General features: G+C 40.4%; 1 protein-coding gene across 1 annotated transcript in view; it reads left to right on the forward strand.

Moving 5' to 3' along the window:
• LOC113447681 (uncharacterized) overlaps positions 1-15,016 on the forward strand; it is a 31,936-nt gene extending 16,920 nt beyond the window's left edge. The window contains exons 2-3 of the mRNA XM_087938758.1: positions 13,930-14,140; positions 14,310-15,016. Of these exons, the coding sequence (XP_087794884.1) occupies positions 13,930-14,140; positions 14,310-14,449 (351 nt within the window). The 3' untranslated portion in view covers positions 14,450-15,016. The remainder of the gene's footprint in view (positions 1-13,929; positions 14,141-14,309) is intronic.
• The last annotated feature ends 3,547 nt before the right edge of the window (positions 15,017-18,563 follow it).

Consider the following 18,563-nt stretch of genomic DNA (forward strand, 5'->3'; position numbering starts at 1 on the left):
CTCCTTCTTTCTCTCTCCCTCTCCCTCTCCCTCCCTCTCTCTCATATGCGCTCTCTCTCTTTCTCTCCCTCTTTCCGTCTCTCATGCACACTCTCTTTCTCTCTCTCCCTCTCTCCCTCTCTTTCTCTTTCCCTCTCTCTCTCATGTGCTCTCTCTCCCTTTCTCTCTCTTTCTCTCTCTCTCTCTCATGTACTCTCTCTCCTTCTCTCCCTCTTTCCCTCTCTCATATGTGCTCTCTCTCTTTCTCTCTCTCTCTCTCTCTCATACGCTCTCCCTCTCTCCCTCTCTTTCTCTTTCCCTCTCTCTCTCATGTGCTCTCTCTCCCTCTCCTTCCCTTTCTCTCATACATACACTCTCTCCCCCTCTCTCTCTTTCTCTCCTTACTCTCTTTCTGTATAAAATTACTTAAAATTAGTAAGTGATTATTGATGTTTCATTTCAAAATAGCCATCAGCCAAACTAGCAAAAAGCGGGGAAAGCCTTGTTGTGCAAATGTTTTATTACAATTGCCATACAGCTTACCAACAGGATGGCTCCTGGATAAAATTCAGAAATATCTTTCAGAGGCCTGTTTTTCTTCCTCATCGACAAGTTGCCAGTCAAGGTGTATGAGCCCAATGTAGGGAAGAATAGCTTGGTTGCCTGCCCTTAATCCAAAGAACATTCCCTAGTTCAGAGCACAGGATTGCACAGCTAATATAATAGTTGAAAACCAGGGGTCAACGTAAGCAGTTGACCTGTAGGAGGAGACTTTGCCGTTAAGAGAGATCTGGTTTTCACTAGCTTGACAGCAGGACTGCCTTTATGATCCCAAACGCGCGCCACACACACACACACAAACACACACACAAACACACACGGGAAGACAGGGGAGGGAGGGAAAGGGAGAGGGGGAGAGGGAGGAAGAAAGAGAGGAAGGGAGAGGGAGAAAGGGAGAGGGAGAAGGTGAGGGAGAAGGAGAAGAAGAGGGGGGAGGGGGAGAAGGAGGGAGGGAGAGAGAGAGAGAGATGCTATCAGTTTGGATTTGTGAAAACAAGGAATCGGCCAAAGAACAGAGCAGAAGATTCTTCAATTGCATCACTGCTCATTGTTTCCCCAATACTACAAAAACAGCATCTCCTGGTATGATTATTCTGGGATCAAGAATGAATTGCACAATTCTATGCACAATGGGATGCCAAGATCAACTGTTACTCAGCCAAACGTTGTCATTTTCATCATAGTCTCTCAACCCCCCTCTACCCCACTATTTTTGGCAGGAACTTCAGAAAAGTCAGCCAGAATAATATTGTGCACCACTAAGGATGGGAACCTGTAAAAATGAAGAAGCCCCTCTGGCTAGTTCTGGAGGCCCAGGAACTGATGTTCATGGTTACAAGAGAAAGTTTTGGCAACCAGCTCCACTAATTCAAATTGCCTGAGCCATTGAGACTAAATAATCAGCAACCGGTGTTTCCCATAAACAAATGTTTTCATTTAGAAATAACAAACAATTTATAAAATGAAGGGATGAGGGGAAGATTCCACAGTATTTCAGGGTGGTTTTGTTTTTTGTTTACAAACAATTACACCAAAGTGACACCAACCGCTTTCACAGAAGAATGAGCAACTGGAAAATGTTGGCCTCAATTAGTTCTATTCATTTTGCTGGACACAAAATGGCTCACAGCAAAATAACCTGAGTTGGCTTGGTTTTCATGTTAGGGCCAGCTGAACTTGTCTTCTTCAGCTGGCAGATGTTAGATTCTGGGGTTTAGTTAGGGCAGGATTTTGCTGCTGATATCCAAAACTTTCTCATCATGAAAAGCAGGAGGGCTCACAACCCCGCTTTTAGACCCCTGGCTAAGAAGAGACTGCATAGCATGCAACACAACCTAGTGTGACTAATTCCTGTCTTTTTCACTTCCCCTCTTCCAGACAGTGCTAATCCCCTGACTCCGTCTTCCAATCTCATCTCCTTATCAAACCATATTCCCAGGAGTATGGCATGGTCAGGGGAATCTTCGATCAGAGGCCTGATTGATGCAGAGTGATTGATATTGTCTCATTCATCCTTAAGGGCAGAAAGACCCATACTGACAGTTCTTTTCATGCCCTGAAGATTTTGCATGACCTCATTAGTTTTCCTAGATGATCCAAGGTCCTGGAAGACAGCGTGATTCACTTTGATCCCAACTACGATTGCTGGCTGAAGGAACTCATCCTGAGAACATATAAGGGATGTTGGGTATGGTTAATCTTCAAGATGGTGCCCAGATCAGAGTTGGCAGCCCGTATCCTTGCATTTGGGTAGAATGGCCAAATCAGTGTCTTCTTTTCTTTTTGTCCTCTCTCCAGCCTATAATATGAGGGCTGCTGTGTCACATTGACAAACCAAGAGGAAGGAAGGAAGGAAGGAACAAAGGACCCAGTGTGCCATCCTGGCCATGTTGCATTCATCTACCTTCTCTTTCAAAGCCCAGTCTTATTTTTGCGTCTTTCTCTGCATGATAGGATGGCAGCTAAATTACCCAGGGATGAGTGATGTCAAGCTGGGAAGACGTTTTCCTGATCACAAGTGCTGACATATCGCTGCCAGAGAAAGCTCAGACCTCTCCTCTCAGCCTGGTGTAGTTGGAGAAATTGTTGTGATTCCACCCCTTGTGACTAGCTGACACTGAACAGGTCAGAGATACTTTTGACCTTCGTTGAAATGCTTTGGAAAATTACAGGATCTTTAATGCTCTTAGACATAGACTTGAGTTCATAACAGATAACATATGAAGGCACAATGCAGACTTTTGTATATTGTATACCATAAAGAGTGCCATTGTATATTAAATCACACCCTGTATGAGCATGCCTTTCATTTTACAGTCTGTCTTACAAAGAAAATTTCTGCTACTCCATGGGTCAAATGGTTTTTTGGGGGGGGCGGGGGTTAGAGGGAGGAAACTACTGGGGCTCTGTATGTTTTTTAAAAAAGTAAACAGATATAACATAAAACAGTGGTTCAGGCCAAGCCAAAATCTGATTTAATCAACATTTAACAGAATTAATCTCATTTCTCCCCATGAATGTAATCCTTTCCCCTTTCTGTCCATCAAAAGTGGCAATTCCCTGGCAACTTCTAAAGAGGCCCCAGTGGTTGCATGATCCAAGATTTTCCAAATTGTGCTTCTTTAAGCCACAAACCTTCTCACTGAATCTGTCACTGGCAGATGCTGCTGCAGGTTTCTGCAGGTAAGAGCCTAGAGCAGCCCAAATGGGTGGCCTGAACACGCAATCTCCCATTCCCTGCTTGGAGTTGTCAGTTATACGGCCGTCCACCTGCAAGCTCCAGCAACGGCTTCGGAATGTGACCTCTGTGCCCTCTTTTGCCTCTTGCAAAGGATCAGGCTTCATGCCACCCCATTATATTATAGCCCATGGCAGGAATCTAAGGGGGAGGGTTTGGTTCACCCAGGAAAGTAGATTGTGTCTTGGCTGCAACTAAACAAGCCCACCAGGAAGGAAGCTTATTAACAGTTGTGGACAGACAGCTGGTCTTGTAAGATAAACTCATCCCCTCTTGTTGCCCCAGAATGCCGGTCTCATGGCAACCCTTTGATTTGACTTGCTTTTGATTACTCTTGTATGTAAAGAGCATGGAGCAAAGCAAGTCCTCTCTCTCTAGAATCACCCTTTCCTACAAGAAAGACAAAGTGCCCAATAGAGGCCCTGCTGACGTTCTTGGAAAATGTAAAGTGTGGCTGGCCACAACTGAGCCTTTGTTCAAATTGGCCCACCTGTTCAGGTTAAGAAAAAGACATAATTTGAGGGCAGTAGAAGGCATTCTTGGCAGAAGAGGAGCATCAAAGCATCGATTCAGCCACTCCTGGTTCAGTGGAGCTCTCTCATGTCCTGAGGTGGTGGTAGATGTGGCTCTAAGTGCCACAAACAATAATGCTAAAGTGCCACCAAACCACTGGAAATTAACTCACTCCCCTCTGCACAAATACCAGAAATGTTGTCCAGTGGTGGGATGCAAAAAAGGTTTACTACCAGTTCTGTGGGTGTGGCTTGGTGGGCGTGGCTTGGTGGGCATGGCAGGGGAAGGATACTATAAAATCTCCATTCCCTCCCCACCCCACTAACCTGCTTTCCAGCTCCCTTCTCCTGTGCAGGGCAACCAAAGAAGACCCAGCCAATCAGCTGGAACTCAATGGGAGGCAGAGAATAGATGGGGGCAGGGCCAGTCAGAGGTGGTATTTGTCAGTTCTCCAAACTACTCAAAATTTCTGCTACCAGTTCTCCAGAACTAGTCGGAACTTGCTGAATATCACCTCTGATGTTGTCTCAGACAGATGCAGCCTCTGGGTTGAGTCTGTACGAAGAACAATGGTGAGGAATGGAGACCAAGTGGCATCAAATGCATATGGCATCTTCATACAAATGAAACGCATCAGGTAACTTCCTTTGTGTCATCATGACTATGCATTGTCCCCAAGGATGGTGTCAGGCATCTTGGAAAGTGGAATAAAATGGCTGCCAGAGGATGCAAAGTCAATGCAAATTCTAAGAGAAGAGTTGAAGAATTGTAGCAATTCTCAGAAGATATGTTCTGATCTAAGATAATGTTGACCCAGAGTTCTATTCCATGTACTCCACGTGCTTTGGTGGTTAACAGGGTGCAGTGTTATGGAAAGTGTGCTTCTGCAGGTTGGAGTCCCAGGCATTTAAAAGAAAACAGAGTTGGAAGGGACCTTGGAGGTCTTCTAGTCTAACCCCCTGGTGAAGCAGAAAACTCTATACCATTTCAGACAAATGGTTGTCCAATCTCTTCTTAAAAATATCCAGTGTTGGAGCACACACAACTTCTGGAGGCAGGTTGTTTCACTGGTTAATTGTTCCCCTTGTCAGGAAATTTCTCCTTAGTTTTAGGTTAGTTTGGAGCATTTCCCCAAGCATGCCTTGGGATGGGGTGGGGGGGGGGAGAGAGAGAGAGAGAGAGAGAGATTGCAAGCATTTGTTTTCTCAGAAATAGTTAAGCTCAGAGAGATAGAGAGGAAAAAAAACAAGCCCTAAAGACTTTCTGGAAAATTCTGTATCTGCAGACAAGAAACAGACCAGGGTGGTAATGTTGCTGTGACTTGGCATCCATTCAAGACAGCACATTCAGAAGGGCCTCCGGTGCGCTGTGTTCCTGGGAAGAGAAAAATTCAGCCAGGTCTGTTGCAAATCAGGACAGCCCCCTTTGCCAATATTTTCAGTCGGGTTTTTTTGGAAGGGGGGGTCTCCTTCACCCTTCCCTCCCTTTGCCATACTAGCACAGATAAATAATCTGATAAATATATTAAATAATGTGACAAAATTGCACCAAGTTCCCTAGCCCAAAGCAAAGCGGGACAATCCATTCGTTGATCTAGAAGGTTACTTTAGTTGTTATTGCTCTGGAAATTTGAACAGTCAGCTATTTATTAAGGAGAGTTCCATGCTAATTTTATTTTTACTTAAAGTATACAAACACTAAACTGTATTCATTATCTTTCTTTCTTTCTTTCCCCTCCCCTCCTCTCCCCTCCTCATTGTAAATGACAATAGCTATTAGTGTGTTGATTCAGAAGTGATGCCCATCTGGAGAAGAGAAGATAGTGTAATTGCTAGAAACTTTTGAAGAAATAAATCAGGAACTGCCTGCTTTTGGTCACATCTTTATTTCAAGACCCATATTTGGACTTTCACAAAGAGAGGAAAAAGTTTATTCCCTGACCCCATTATTTTAAAAAGAGTATGAATCCATCTCTCCATAGCAAATAGAAAGTTGGAGGAATTTTGGGGGGCAGCTACTCACAGCTGGGGTTAGCTTGTGTTTCTGAGAATTTATTGTGTTTCCCTTAGAGATGAAATACTGTTTTTCATTTATAATACTCAGTGCCCCTGAATCATTTCAAAAATAAGATCTCAAATGTCTTCCGCATTCATTGGAAGACAGGACAATAAACTTCAGCCATCTACATGAACATTGATCCAAATGGGTCCACATTATATTGGTGTGAATGCAGACACTGCTTCTTTGCTGCCTGATATATTTTTCAAATATGACGCATATCAAAAACCATCCTGTTTAACTCCACCATCTCCATTTACACTATCACCTAGGTTGCCTATTTGCTGCTCCCTGTGACTCACCCGGGGTAGATTTCTGGATTTCCTCTGAGTGAAGAATTTTAGGGATGAATCCGTCATTAGACAAAAAGTCTCAGTTTGGGAGTTTTTACGGTTTGGCTGGATGAACATTCTTCTGTACTGCTCAGCATCTGAATTCTGACAAAATGTGGTTTTAATTCTCCCCACTCCCTCCATACTTTCAATCTGGAATGTGTGCTAGATGGCAATAATCATTTTTTTCTCCTGTCAAACAAGTCTATTCGTCAAGTTATGAACTGAATTTTCTGGCCCTAGTCCCTCAGGGTTTTTCTTCTCAAGATTCATCTCAAAAGATTATCCTGCCTTCGAGTTTTCTGGTGAGAGTTTTCTTCCATCAGCATGCTTGTGATACTCTATTAACTCCAGAGAGGATTCATGAAATTTTGATTGTATAAAAACATTTAACGGCAGCCTTTCTCCCTCAACAAATGTTCCAGATGTTCTATGACAGTGACTGTCAGAGTTCTGGAAGTCATAGGACTCACCACATCTGGCAAATGGCAGGTTCAGAAGACTGGAACTAACTCACTGAAGTCAATAGGTATAATATTACTCAGTATTATATGCTTCATTTCAATGTAGCTGTCTGAGCATGTGTGAGTCTGGAACCAAAGTTATAAAAGAAAATGTGGTTTCTCTTAAAACAAGCAGCTGCCAGATTATTTTCTCTTTTACCGTGGAAGAGAACTCCAATTGACCATCTTGAATGGGACAAGTTCCATTTTCTTTTATTTATTCATTTATTCTCTTTGTATCATTAGCATTTAAAAGTTTTGGCTGAAGAGAAGTTATCCGAACCCAGGAGCACCATTCTTTTCTTTTTTGAATCCCAACCACTTCAGCTCATCAAAGGGTAACATGCCCTGTTTATTGGAGTCCGTAGCTGTGTCGAAAGTCTCAGAACAAAATAAAAACAAGGGAGAAAAGCAAGCACTGAACTCATTCTTGTTTCCATTTCGTAAAACCATCTCATTCCCAGGCATAGATTTTTCTGGTTGTTAAATCATTCATCTGTCACAAAATGCCTTTGTTTGCCAAAGGAAAATGAGAAGAAGAAAAAATACCCATAGTAGGAAAAATCAGAGGAAGTGCACCACCCGAAAACAGCCGTATAGCAAGAATGGAGAAAGTTTGCTGCTACACCAGGGCTCTCCAAGCTTGGCAACTTTAAGACTTGTGGGCTTCACCTCTCAGATCAAATAGGGCCAAAAACTATTAACTATTCAATAATTCAGTCCAGTTTTTTTAAGCTTAACACTGATAACACTTAGCAGTTCAACAGTGGTGAGTATATAATGTTTGTTTCTGACCTTTATGTACAGGTATGAAGCAGTGCTGATCTGAAGACTGTCCTTTTGAGTCTATAATTCAGAAGTTGAGTACACACAACAAACGTAAACAAGCTAAAATGGGGCTAGGTAATTGGTCATTTAGTTTTAGGCAACTCAGCAATTGCCTTAGCTTGCTATACAAATTAGGCCATCATCCTAAACCATCACATGTTGGGGCCAAACATTGTATATGGATGCAACAATTGTATTTTGTTAACCTGAGTTTAGCATATTGTGTTGAACTTCACCTGAATGTGTCCCAGAAGGTCGTTTTCATTGCCCCCTTCAAAATCTAACAACTGTTTAACACTTGTGGGAGAGACAGAGCCCATAATTTTTTAAAAAATCATCACCTTATATAGCAGAAATACTCTTAGTCTGCTAAATTGCAGAAGTACAGAATATGTGCTTACCATCAAAGAATATAACATGCAGCAGCATAGAGCAACAGTGGACTCTAAAAATAAATTTCTGTATTAGATAACTTGAGATGGAAAAGAGATAATAAACATCATGCCCAAAATTGGAAGACCAGCTTCTACATTTGAAGGAGAGGCATAATTCCTGGTACACTGTTAAATTTGGCTCAGAAATCATCAAAATCATCACATCTTTGCTTTAGATGTGCTTTAGTTCTCCAGTTTAACTTGGGTGGGCTACAGGGCCTAAAAACATTTGTCTTGATACTTTCAAAATGTTTTGAGTGCCAGAAAAGTATCCTTGAATTTACTTAGACTGCACCACCCCACCTGGATGGAGTGCTATGCTGTATATCAAGAATTTGGATATCTTTAAAAAGAAATGTACTAATCTAAATGGAAGTTTTCAGACAGGTTCTCACGGACACAAAGAATACTTTATGAGCTGGCTCAGAAAAATGAACTGATTTATTAATTTTCTAGAGAAGTTTTCCCTTGGCTAATGTCCACCAGAGGTACTGGAAGGTGCTACATATTCATGCAATTGTAATTCCTGGGAGTTTTCGTCCAATCTCATCAAGGTGTCCCAGAATGTGAAAGATTATGGGAATATTGCATCTAGTTTGGGTCACCACAGCACAAGCAGATGTTGAGATTCTAGAAAGAGTGCAGAGAAGAGCAACAAGGATTGTTAGGGGCTGGAGACTGATGTACACGATGAATGATTGTGAGAACAGGGTATGCCTAGTCGAAGAAAGAGAAGGACTGGGGTGACATGATAGCAGTCTTCCATTATCCAAGAGGCTGTCACAGAGAAGTGAGCTCAACCTATTTTCCAAAGCACCTGAGAGCAGGACAAGAAGTAACAGGTGGAAGCTTATCAAAGAGAGATCCAACAGTAGAAGAAGAATGCTGAGCTCATTGGCTGCTTGTGAAATCTTCAGTGATATCTGGTTAACCACTGCTGGAGAAAAAAAAATCAGATGTTCTGCTTTGCAGCCTTTTGGTCTAATCCAGCAACTTCTTCCCATGGTCCTTTGTGGAGTTGAACTACAGATCTAGTATTAGGCCAGAGATCACAGGTATTATAGCTTCTCTGTTTACAGCATAAAGCCTCTTCCTGGAGGAAATGGGATCTCTTCACTTTAATTCTGCAGTTGGTAATGCAACCTTGCTGGATCTTGAAAACATTGTCATCTAGAAGAAGACACGGAGGCATAGGAGAATTCACACGTTTCCTGTTAAAACCTGGTTTAGTGAATAAATCACAATGGATGGGGTTATCATAACACACTAAGCTATAAACCAAGGTTTGAAATGCATGATGGTTGGGTTTACCCAACATGAAGAACTGAAATCAAACTAATCATTATGGCTTAAGACAATATAAAGACCAATGAATGTTTACATTTATTTTCCTATAATAAATATTAGGCTGAGTTGCAAAACCATACTTTATTCCTTAGGCCTAAGTTGATTTATGCTCCATCTGTTGATATCATTTGCCCATCTAGGAAAGATTAGATGCCTAAAAACCTGCTATCCTTAGCTGAGATGTTAATCAATTCATCCCTCATGTGATATCACTAGGGCTTTCATCTTAGTTTAGGTTCATGAAGATCGTATGAGAGACATCTGTCTCAAGAACAAAATATTTTGAAATCTAAGGCACACTCCCACATCACTGATATTTTGACTTGGGCCGCACTCAGAAGACTATTCCATTTTGGCAATTATTTTGTTAACTCTCAGATTCTTCCTTTGAAACATACTCAGGTAAGCATCCTCCATCAAGTTTGTCCTTGCTAGTCTTATTATAGGGAGGTGCAGTGGTTTGGTGCTTAAGACGCTGCACTTGTTGGCTGGAAAGCCAGCAGCCCAGGTTCAAGCCCTGAGCGCCACGTGATAGGGTGAGCTCCCATCCTCACCCAGCTAGCAGTTCAAAAGCATGTAAATGCAAGTAGATTAATAGGTACAGCTTCAGTGCAAAGGTAACAATGATCTGTGTCATCCTGCTAGCCACATGACTGTGGAATGTCTTCAGACAGCACTGGCTCAATGACCTTGAAACTAAGTTGAGTACCACCCCCTAAATTCAGCTACAGCTAGCAGAGTAAAATCCATGGGGACTCTTCTACTTTTATTCTTATTCTACTTCCTCAGCTCACCTTTAATAACTGTCTGAGCAAAGCAGATACTTGTGTAGCCTCCTGTTAATCTTTCATAGAAACAACTATTGTCCATTTTATCTCTGGTTTTGCGGAACTTAGGATTATATGGCGTTCATTCACTTGATGTGGCATTTGATAGATCTATTGATACACAAATATAATTATTTGAGATAGAGGAGATTTTGTGGAGTTGGGTTAGAGAAACAGAGGAACACCTAAACAAGTGCCAAAGCTAAATGCAAGCAACAAGTGGGTGGATGAAGACTTCCCACACCGGGTCACAAGAAATTCAGATAGTGCCCTGAGATTCATTGGAAATTGATATAAATTATACAAACAAATAACCAGTTTCAACAAATCAAACCTGTTAGGCATTGGCAGGTCTATTATGTACTTAGAAAAAAATAGTGTAGGTATTTCAATGTTTGCTCCATCCTTTGATGGTAGAAAAAACAAAGCAATCCATCCAATAATTTCTTTATTCTTTCTGAGATTTTAATCAAGAACTATGTTTTCTGTTTTTCCTGTGCCAGTAGGAAGCAGAAGTGAATGAATACCACATCATCCTAATTTCCGCAGAACTGTTCCTAATGAAATCAGGACTAAATCTTACAGACAGCTTAAAATTCAAAGTATTTTCCTGAAATGAGTTGGTCCTTAATCTTTATTCGGTTGTTTACTGAGCTTGAGTTAAGTTTTCCACTCCAGTATATTAAAATTTTGTCCCAGTTACCTCTCAAAACCATAATAATAATTCAAGAGTGCCCTCTTCTGGTTAGCAGGCCACAAATTCAGGTTAAATGAAATGATTACTGTAATAACCAAAGTCCTATCAAAAGCTTAAAGATTTTTATAAAGGTCTCTTTTTGCACAAGAACCAAAACAATATTGTGTTTATCGCTGGAGGTTTCAAAAAATAAACTGGACAACTATTTGACTAGGGTACTCTAAGGCTGTTTGCCTTGACACAGGTTTCAGTCAGAAGACTTCCAGCCTTGTGATTCTGTGTGATTCACTATAGTTTGGCTTAGGCAACTTCTTGTACTTGGAAATTTGGGCCAAAGTAGGTTGAAGCAGAGAGGAGATATTGAGGGGATGGAGATTCCCTAGGAATTCTTGGGAAGTCAAGAAAAACATCCTGGGGAAAATCATGGCAAACTATTTTCAAAATATAGCTTCAGGGACAACTACTGTGTGGAGTGAAGTTCAGTTAAAAGTTGCCCTCTTTGCAACAAGTGGCAATATTTAATATTATATTGAATTGTGTTATTAAGTGCTGACTATTTTTAAGCAGATTGAACAGTCATGTGAACCCTAGTGGGTATTTTCTCCCCTTATTTTTCTCCTCTCCAGCTTTTCTTCATTCAGCCCACTTACTAACACCCTACACTTTAATTTCTCCCAAACAGTTGAGATTCCTGTTGCTGAGGTTCCTAAAAGCTTCCTGATTCCTCATGTCTTTCATTCTACCCAGAGGGTTGTTCTCAATGTGCAGGGCAGGATTTTGTTTTAGTTTTTAATATTAAACCCTTTCAAGGATGTTGACTATCATCAGATGGAACTGTTGCTTTACTTAATTGGAAAGTTAAAAGGAATGCTCTATTTAAAAAGACTGGGATACTGGTTGGGTGACCTGAAAGGACAGAATCAATAAGAAAATCATGCCTGGGTTTACATATTGTAGGCAGCCATCGTATATGTAATTATAATTTATAATATAACCTGCATCTGATGGTTGGTTTCTTCTTATTTCCATGAAGAAAATTCAAGAACCATCCAACCACTTTCTCTGCCTGAAGGTTTGATGGAAGATTTTAAAGGCTATTATTGTCTAGCAGTAAATCTCAATTTAGCTAGCATGGTTGGAGTGGTTTTAGGAGGAACTTAATAGTCCAGGGCTTCTTCTGATTTTGGGAATCATGATAGATTAGTTTACCTTTCTAAAGGGATGGTTGTACATTCCAAGCACTTTTCTCTTTGAAGAATTATAAATCATTCACATCCAAGTTTCAGAACATGAAGCCTCTTCCGTTCCTAGGACAAATTGTAAAATGTCAGTTTAACAGGTAAGCCATTAACTCTCAATATATAAGTCCACATTTGTTGACCCCCACATAAACAAGAAGCAATGGATGGGAAATAATCAAGGAGGGAACCAATCTAGAACTAAGGAGAAATTTCCCAACAGTGAGAACAATTAATCAGTGGAATCGTTTGCCTTCGGAAATTGTGGTTGCTCCATCAGTGTAGTTTTTAAGAAGCGATTGGACAACCAGTAGTCTGGAATGGTATAGGGTCTCCTGCTTGAGCAGAGTGTGGGACTAGATGACCTCCAAGGTCCTTTCCAACTTATTCCATTAAATTGTTGGCATTGGCTGGCATTTGGTATATTGCATGTTCCTTTTGCATTCTGAAAGAAAGGAAAAGAAAACATGGGATTGGGCTCATTTGTACGTAATTCAGTTGCATACAGTGGCACGGATGGGGCGCTTCTGGCCTTTTATATTAACCCATCTGTTACATAGGATCTTGAGAAAGGTTTTTCCTCCTCCTCCAGTGGTCGGATTCAAAAATTTTTACTACTAGTTCTTTGGGTGTGGCTTGGTGGCCGTGGCATGGTGGGTGTGGCAGGGGAAGGATACTATAAAATCTCCATTCCCTCCCCACTCCTGGGGGAAGGTTACCACAAAATCCCATTCCCTCCCCACCCCACTAACCTGCTTTTCAGCTCCATTCTCCTGTGCAGGGCAACCAAAGAAGAGCCAGCCTATCAGCTGGGACTCAAGAGTCAGAGAATAGATGGGAGTGGGGCCAGTCAAGGGTGGTATTTGCCGGTTCTCCGAACTACTCAAAATTCCTGCTACCGGTTTTCCAGAACTGGTTAGAATCTGCTGAATATACCACCTCTGTCGTCCTCCTCCCATAAGGCTGGGATTCTCCACTTCCTTTATTTCTCACACTTTCCCTATCCTTCAAGGAGGAAGAAACACATGACATGGACATAAGCACCAAAGAATGAGTCCATCAGCAGAAAACTGGCACAATCAGCAATTTCACCTGCCCCTTATAAGCATATTCCCCTCTGCCCCAGAAAAAGTAAAACAAGGTGTGAGTGTGGTTTTCAATCTCTCCAAGAACTAGCATTGTCTTTCCCACTTAAGGGAGATCTGCAATGACTCTGCAGGTTCATCCAGCAAATGCCTTCTCTAACAGAAGAAAATGCATGTGAGGAGATAGTAGAAGTTGGTTTAATGTAGGGTTTTTCAACCTTGGCAACTCTAAGATGTGAGGACTTCAATCCCAGAATTCCCCCAACCAGCATGTGTCTCAGCGATGCTGGCAGGTTGAAGATTTGGGGGAGTGGATGCAACAGTTCTTCCAATTTTCTTCAAGTACATGGTGAACATGATAAAATCGCATGAGCACGCTCACTGATAATATGTTAACAATAAACTCAAGTCCTACACTAAAATGCACAGGTTGTTCTTCCCTTTCTCCAAAATAAGACAACTGTATTTTTTCCTCTGGCTACTTTTTCCCTGAGTTTGAAGATTTGTGTTGGCTTTTTGTGTTTTGCTCATGATCAAAGTGACAGTAGGTTTATTAGCTTTGATCTACTTTGGAAAAGGGAGGTTCAAGAGATCTTTTTTGACGGAAATCATTGCATCTGGTCTCACTCTATTCCCTAGTATTCTATAGATGGTTGACCAGCTGGATGGTGAAAAGAAGAGTGTGGCTCTTCCACAGTCCCTGAACTTTAGGAAGATTGGCTTAGAATCTGAGAGAAGATAATCCATTTTTGATTTACCAGCCATATGCTGTCCTGATTTGTGCTTACAGATGCTATTTTTGAAATGGGTTCTGTTATTTTTATTTTTGACTCTCACTTTTGTTCCTTATCTATTATTAGCATGCTGTTTTCTCTTTATAGTAGAATCTTTCAAGTGCCTTCATTGCCAAAATGTTGCCCGAAATAATGTTTGCACACATGAGGAAAACACCTGTGATTCAGGATTGTGGAAATTCTGCTACACTCAACTGATTAGCAAAAGTGAGGCCAAGAGACAACCGTATTCAGTTTTTATGGCAGAAAATCCAGATTTATGCACTAACTGGATTTGAAGTTTCTGAGTTTTAATTAGCTCTGTAAGTAGAAAGATAAAATCTTTCTTTCCTTCTCTCTCTCTCTCTTTCTCTCTCTCCTCCAATTTGTTTTCCAGACTCTGTGATGACACATGTGAAACGTGGTTGTTCTCTGGTGTGCCGTAACTTGAAAAGGGGAGACATCGACTATGAAGAACGGATGTTGTGCTGTGTGAGAGACCTCTGCAACAGTCATAACTTCTGGACAAATGAGTAAATGAAGGAAGGAAGAAAACCAGGGATGTCCAACCTTGGCAACTTTAAGACTTGCAGACATCAACACTCAGAATTTCCCAGCCACCATGAATTTGGTGAGTTGATGGGTCCATGGGTCTTAAAGCTGCTAAGGTTGGATACCACTGATGTAGACTCTAGGGTGATTTATGGGAATAATGGATTTAACTGGTTATTTATGGGTTGCAAGCATGGAAAGGCTGAATGCATAACTCAATATTGTGCTAATTTAATGATACCAGTTTGAAGCCCATGGCTGCAGTTTTTCATAATACAGTAATCAATCATTAGAAACCAGATTTTGGGGGGTGGGACGGTTGCAAGATTTGTCCAGATGCACCTGTTTACCTTTCTGCCTAAATCAAAAATTGAGAGCCTTTCTTCTCTTTGCTTAGAATTACCCTAAGGCAAGCAATGTAAGAGTCCCCTTCCCCTGTATATTTTTCAGTTTTCAGTTAAAGGATTGCAGCATTAAGCTTTTGGGATGAGATGGCACAGTTATTTTAGTAATAGTAAATAAAATTAATAGATGGATTGGATCGCCTTCTGCTCCAACACTGAAAGTTTTTAAGAAGAGATTGGACAGCCATTTGCCTGAAATGCTGTAGAGTTTCCTGCCTGGGCAGAGGGGTTGTCTAGAAAATCTCCAAGGCCCCTTGTTATTCTATTCTGTTCTATTCTGTTCTGTTCTACTCTATACTCTACTGTACTTTACTCTATTCCTCCTTCTCCTCCTCTTCCTCCTCCACCTCCTCCCCCCTCCCTCTCCCTCTCCTTCTCTGAAATATGAAAATCTTTCCCAGACTGATGCTAATTCATAATGATATAGCTCACTAATGTTCAGCTATTGTCATGGAATTCGAGATCTCTTGTCACCTTCTTCTGTCAGGGTCACTTTAGAGGGAACGGTGAGTATTCGGGAAGATTGAAAAGATTGGACCCTTCATAGGAAATATTCGTCCCTTTGTCCCATCCATACGTGAAGGGCCTGGAAGAGCTCAATTGAAGCAATGTCATTTTGAGCAACTAGATGGTGATAGACTTCCATATGGTTCATTCTTAAATCTTTCTCTAGCCCTTTTTTTCCTTTATTGAATTCAATGTTTAAAAAGGATTTCACATTTATTGTTAATGTTTGAGCTCCATTATTAGTTGAAAAACTTAAATCCTCTTTCATTGATAATTTTTAAATCTACCATGTAAATTTGAGAAAATTCTTCATTTCCTGTAAAACTTAAGAACCTGCTCTCTTTGTTCTGTGGCTAATTAAAATTTAATTTTATACCCAGCATCATTTCTTTTTTTCTGTTCTATTTTGTTCCTACGTCTTATTCTGAAATGAAGTTTGTATTTTCTCTTCAGCATTTTTACTAATATATGATGTCTATTTTCCCATGCCTTGTGGGTTTCTTAATTCGTTGTCACAATGCATTGTGAAAATGTATTTTGATTTGCGTGCACACTGTTGAAATTGTCATGCTTCTCCCCCATCTACTCTGATGGTAATTCTCTTCTGCACCTTCTCTTTAATTTGGCAACCTTGTCAATCATAGCATTGCTGAAGGAATTCTGTAATTTTGAATAGATTTGGCCCACTATTTAAAGACTGAATTTCATGTTCTCTTCATACAGTATCAATATCCAATGCCTTTTGTTATTCTTGGAGATAGTTAATTAGAGGTTTCTGTTTCTAATCTCAGGTATGGCTCCAAGGCAAATCAAAGAACATCTGCATCAACACAGATTCTAAACCCTGTGGTCACCTTTAGACGTTCTTCAAAAATCTCTGCCAAGAAAATGAAAGAACTGATGTTTCAGTAACTGTGAGACATTAAATAGGTCAATTATCTGGACTGAAGTGCCCTCTTCCTTGTATATCTCAGAAGATGCTTTTTTGTGAATACAAAATTAGGAAAACTCTTAGGATGCCATCTTGGTCTCTCATATGGGAGGAGAGATGTAATACTGTAGCTAGAAAGCTGTGTGGACATTATTTGTTTTGGAATTCTCTTCTTGCAGTGACCTCCTTCAAGCATTCATTAGTCTACTTTGAACTGGTAGATGCTAGACTCAGATTTTAGTTTGTTCAGCCCAGGTTTTAGTAGTTATTTCACATTTATTGTTTCAAATTCTGAGCAGTTGAGTCTAGTTGTAAATGTATCTCTGCTGTAATAATAAAGGGGCTCGACACCTAGACTTAGACTGATGTCAGTATACTTTATCTGAAACTCATAGGCTGATTCCTACACAATACAGAAGGATGAAAAGGGGTTTTCGCAGGATTTAAGGATGGCAATCCTAGGAATCAGACAACACTTCTTCAAGTTACAAATGTATTCATGTCTGACTCTTTATACATGCAAAAGTCTTCAAAGTCACAGCACGTTGTTGCCGTAATTAAAGTTCCCTTTTTCTCCAAAACATTGCACTTATCCCCTGGGACAGTGCATCCTCTTTCACCAGTGTGGGGTGTTTCCTCTGTGGAAAAATTAAAAAAAAAAAAATCAGTGCACACAGAATGAAGCAATTACTGATGAAGCTAATCTAAAACATCCTCTCCAAAGCCAAATACAAAGACCTTCTCCTGCATGTTTTCCACCTGTTTTGATTCATTTTGTGATGAGAGAATTTGCTTTACAGATTCTCTCCCCTATTTTTTTTTTTTTTTAGAGAATTGCCCATAGTTCATGTTTGTGATTGTTGTTGATGTAGTAATTATACCATGGCTCAGGAGTACAGTGTAGGAATCTGGACCTTGCCTTTTATTGTGCAATCATTTCCTATGCTTTGCAACCTCCCTGGCTTCCCAATGCTTAATCTCAAAGAAAAAAAAGACTCATCATGAAACCTCTTCCAAGCAAAGAAACAATTGGAACTACTAAATCAGGGGTCTTCACACTTGACAGCTTTAAGACTTGTGGATTTCAACTCCCAGAATTCGTCCTCCCGTTATGTTAACTCAGGAATTAGTTCTGGGAGTTGAAGTCCACAAGTCTTAAACTTGCTAAGTTTGAAGACCCTTCTACTAAAGAGAAAGCCACACTTCCACCCACACTGTTAGGGAAAACAACCATATATAAACAACCCTCCCACAACTAGCACTGATATCATTAATTAATCAGTTAATGAAATGTCTACAAGCAAACAACAAAGCTAGAGAGCACCAAGAACTCCACAGTTTAGCCCTGAGCTACATATTGTCTCTTCTATTGGAATTCATAATATAGCATCAGTGACCAGCCATCTCATCTTACTCTATTCTACCTACATGATGCCATGACCCACAATTGCAGACTCCATAAAACAAATGATGGAGGCCAAATTTAGAAGGCTTACATAGATCATATTAAATTTCTCCTTGGTAATTAAAACAGCTTCTTTCTTTAAAAAAAAGCCCACAATGGGACAGAGGAATATATATTTCAAAGTTATCATAAATCCAGGAGTAGTGAAAGCAGTTCCAAACATGACTAGAATTTATTTATAGCTTTTTTTTCTCTGAGCAGCTTTGGGAAAGGTAATGGGCATGCTCAGTTATCTGTAAGTAACAAAGTACCTAATTTGAGATTGTTAAGCAATCACATTTATGCCTTAGCTGATATCAAAGAGATGTATGTTGACAAACTAAATCATGGGATATAAGCAGGCCAATGAACTTAACCAATAAGCAAGTGTGGTATAAATTAACGCTCATATGTATCTATTGGGGTGGGGGACTTACTTGCATAATATTTAACAAATTTGCAGAATTGTCCAGGCTCAGCCACACAGACCCCTGTTCCTTTGATACAACCAATTGTAGAATGGTAGCGTTTGCACACCTGGCATTTGAGGGCATCAACTACAGGATCAGGAAGAAAAACAATCCTTTATTAATCTAAAATGAAATATTAACTATTTCAGTGTCATATTCTCAGAGTTATATAACTAGCATAACCTCAGTGCAGTGCTATGAGTTTATGCATGGTAGTTGAATGCCAACCCTAATTCAGAAACCAACTTAATCCATTTACTTCACCAGATAAGCCTAGATTAATATTGTGCTGCTAAAATCTGGTATGAGTGGGAGTTCCTGTTGTGTTTGGGGAAATGGCTTC

This window comes from Pseudonaja textilis, chromosome 9 (assembly GCF_049901715.1).
Source record: "Pseudonaja textilis isolate UNSWEBS1 chromosome 9, rPseTex1.2, whole genome shotgun sequence".
NCBI classification, from domain to species: Eukaryota; Metazoa; Chordata; class Lepidosauria; order Squamata; family Elapidae; genus Pseudonaja; species Pseudonaja textilis.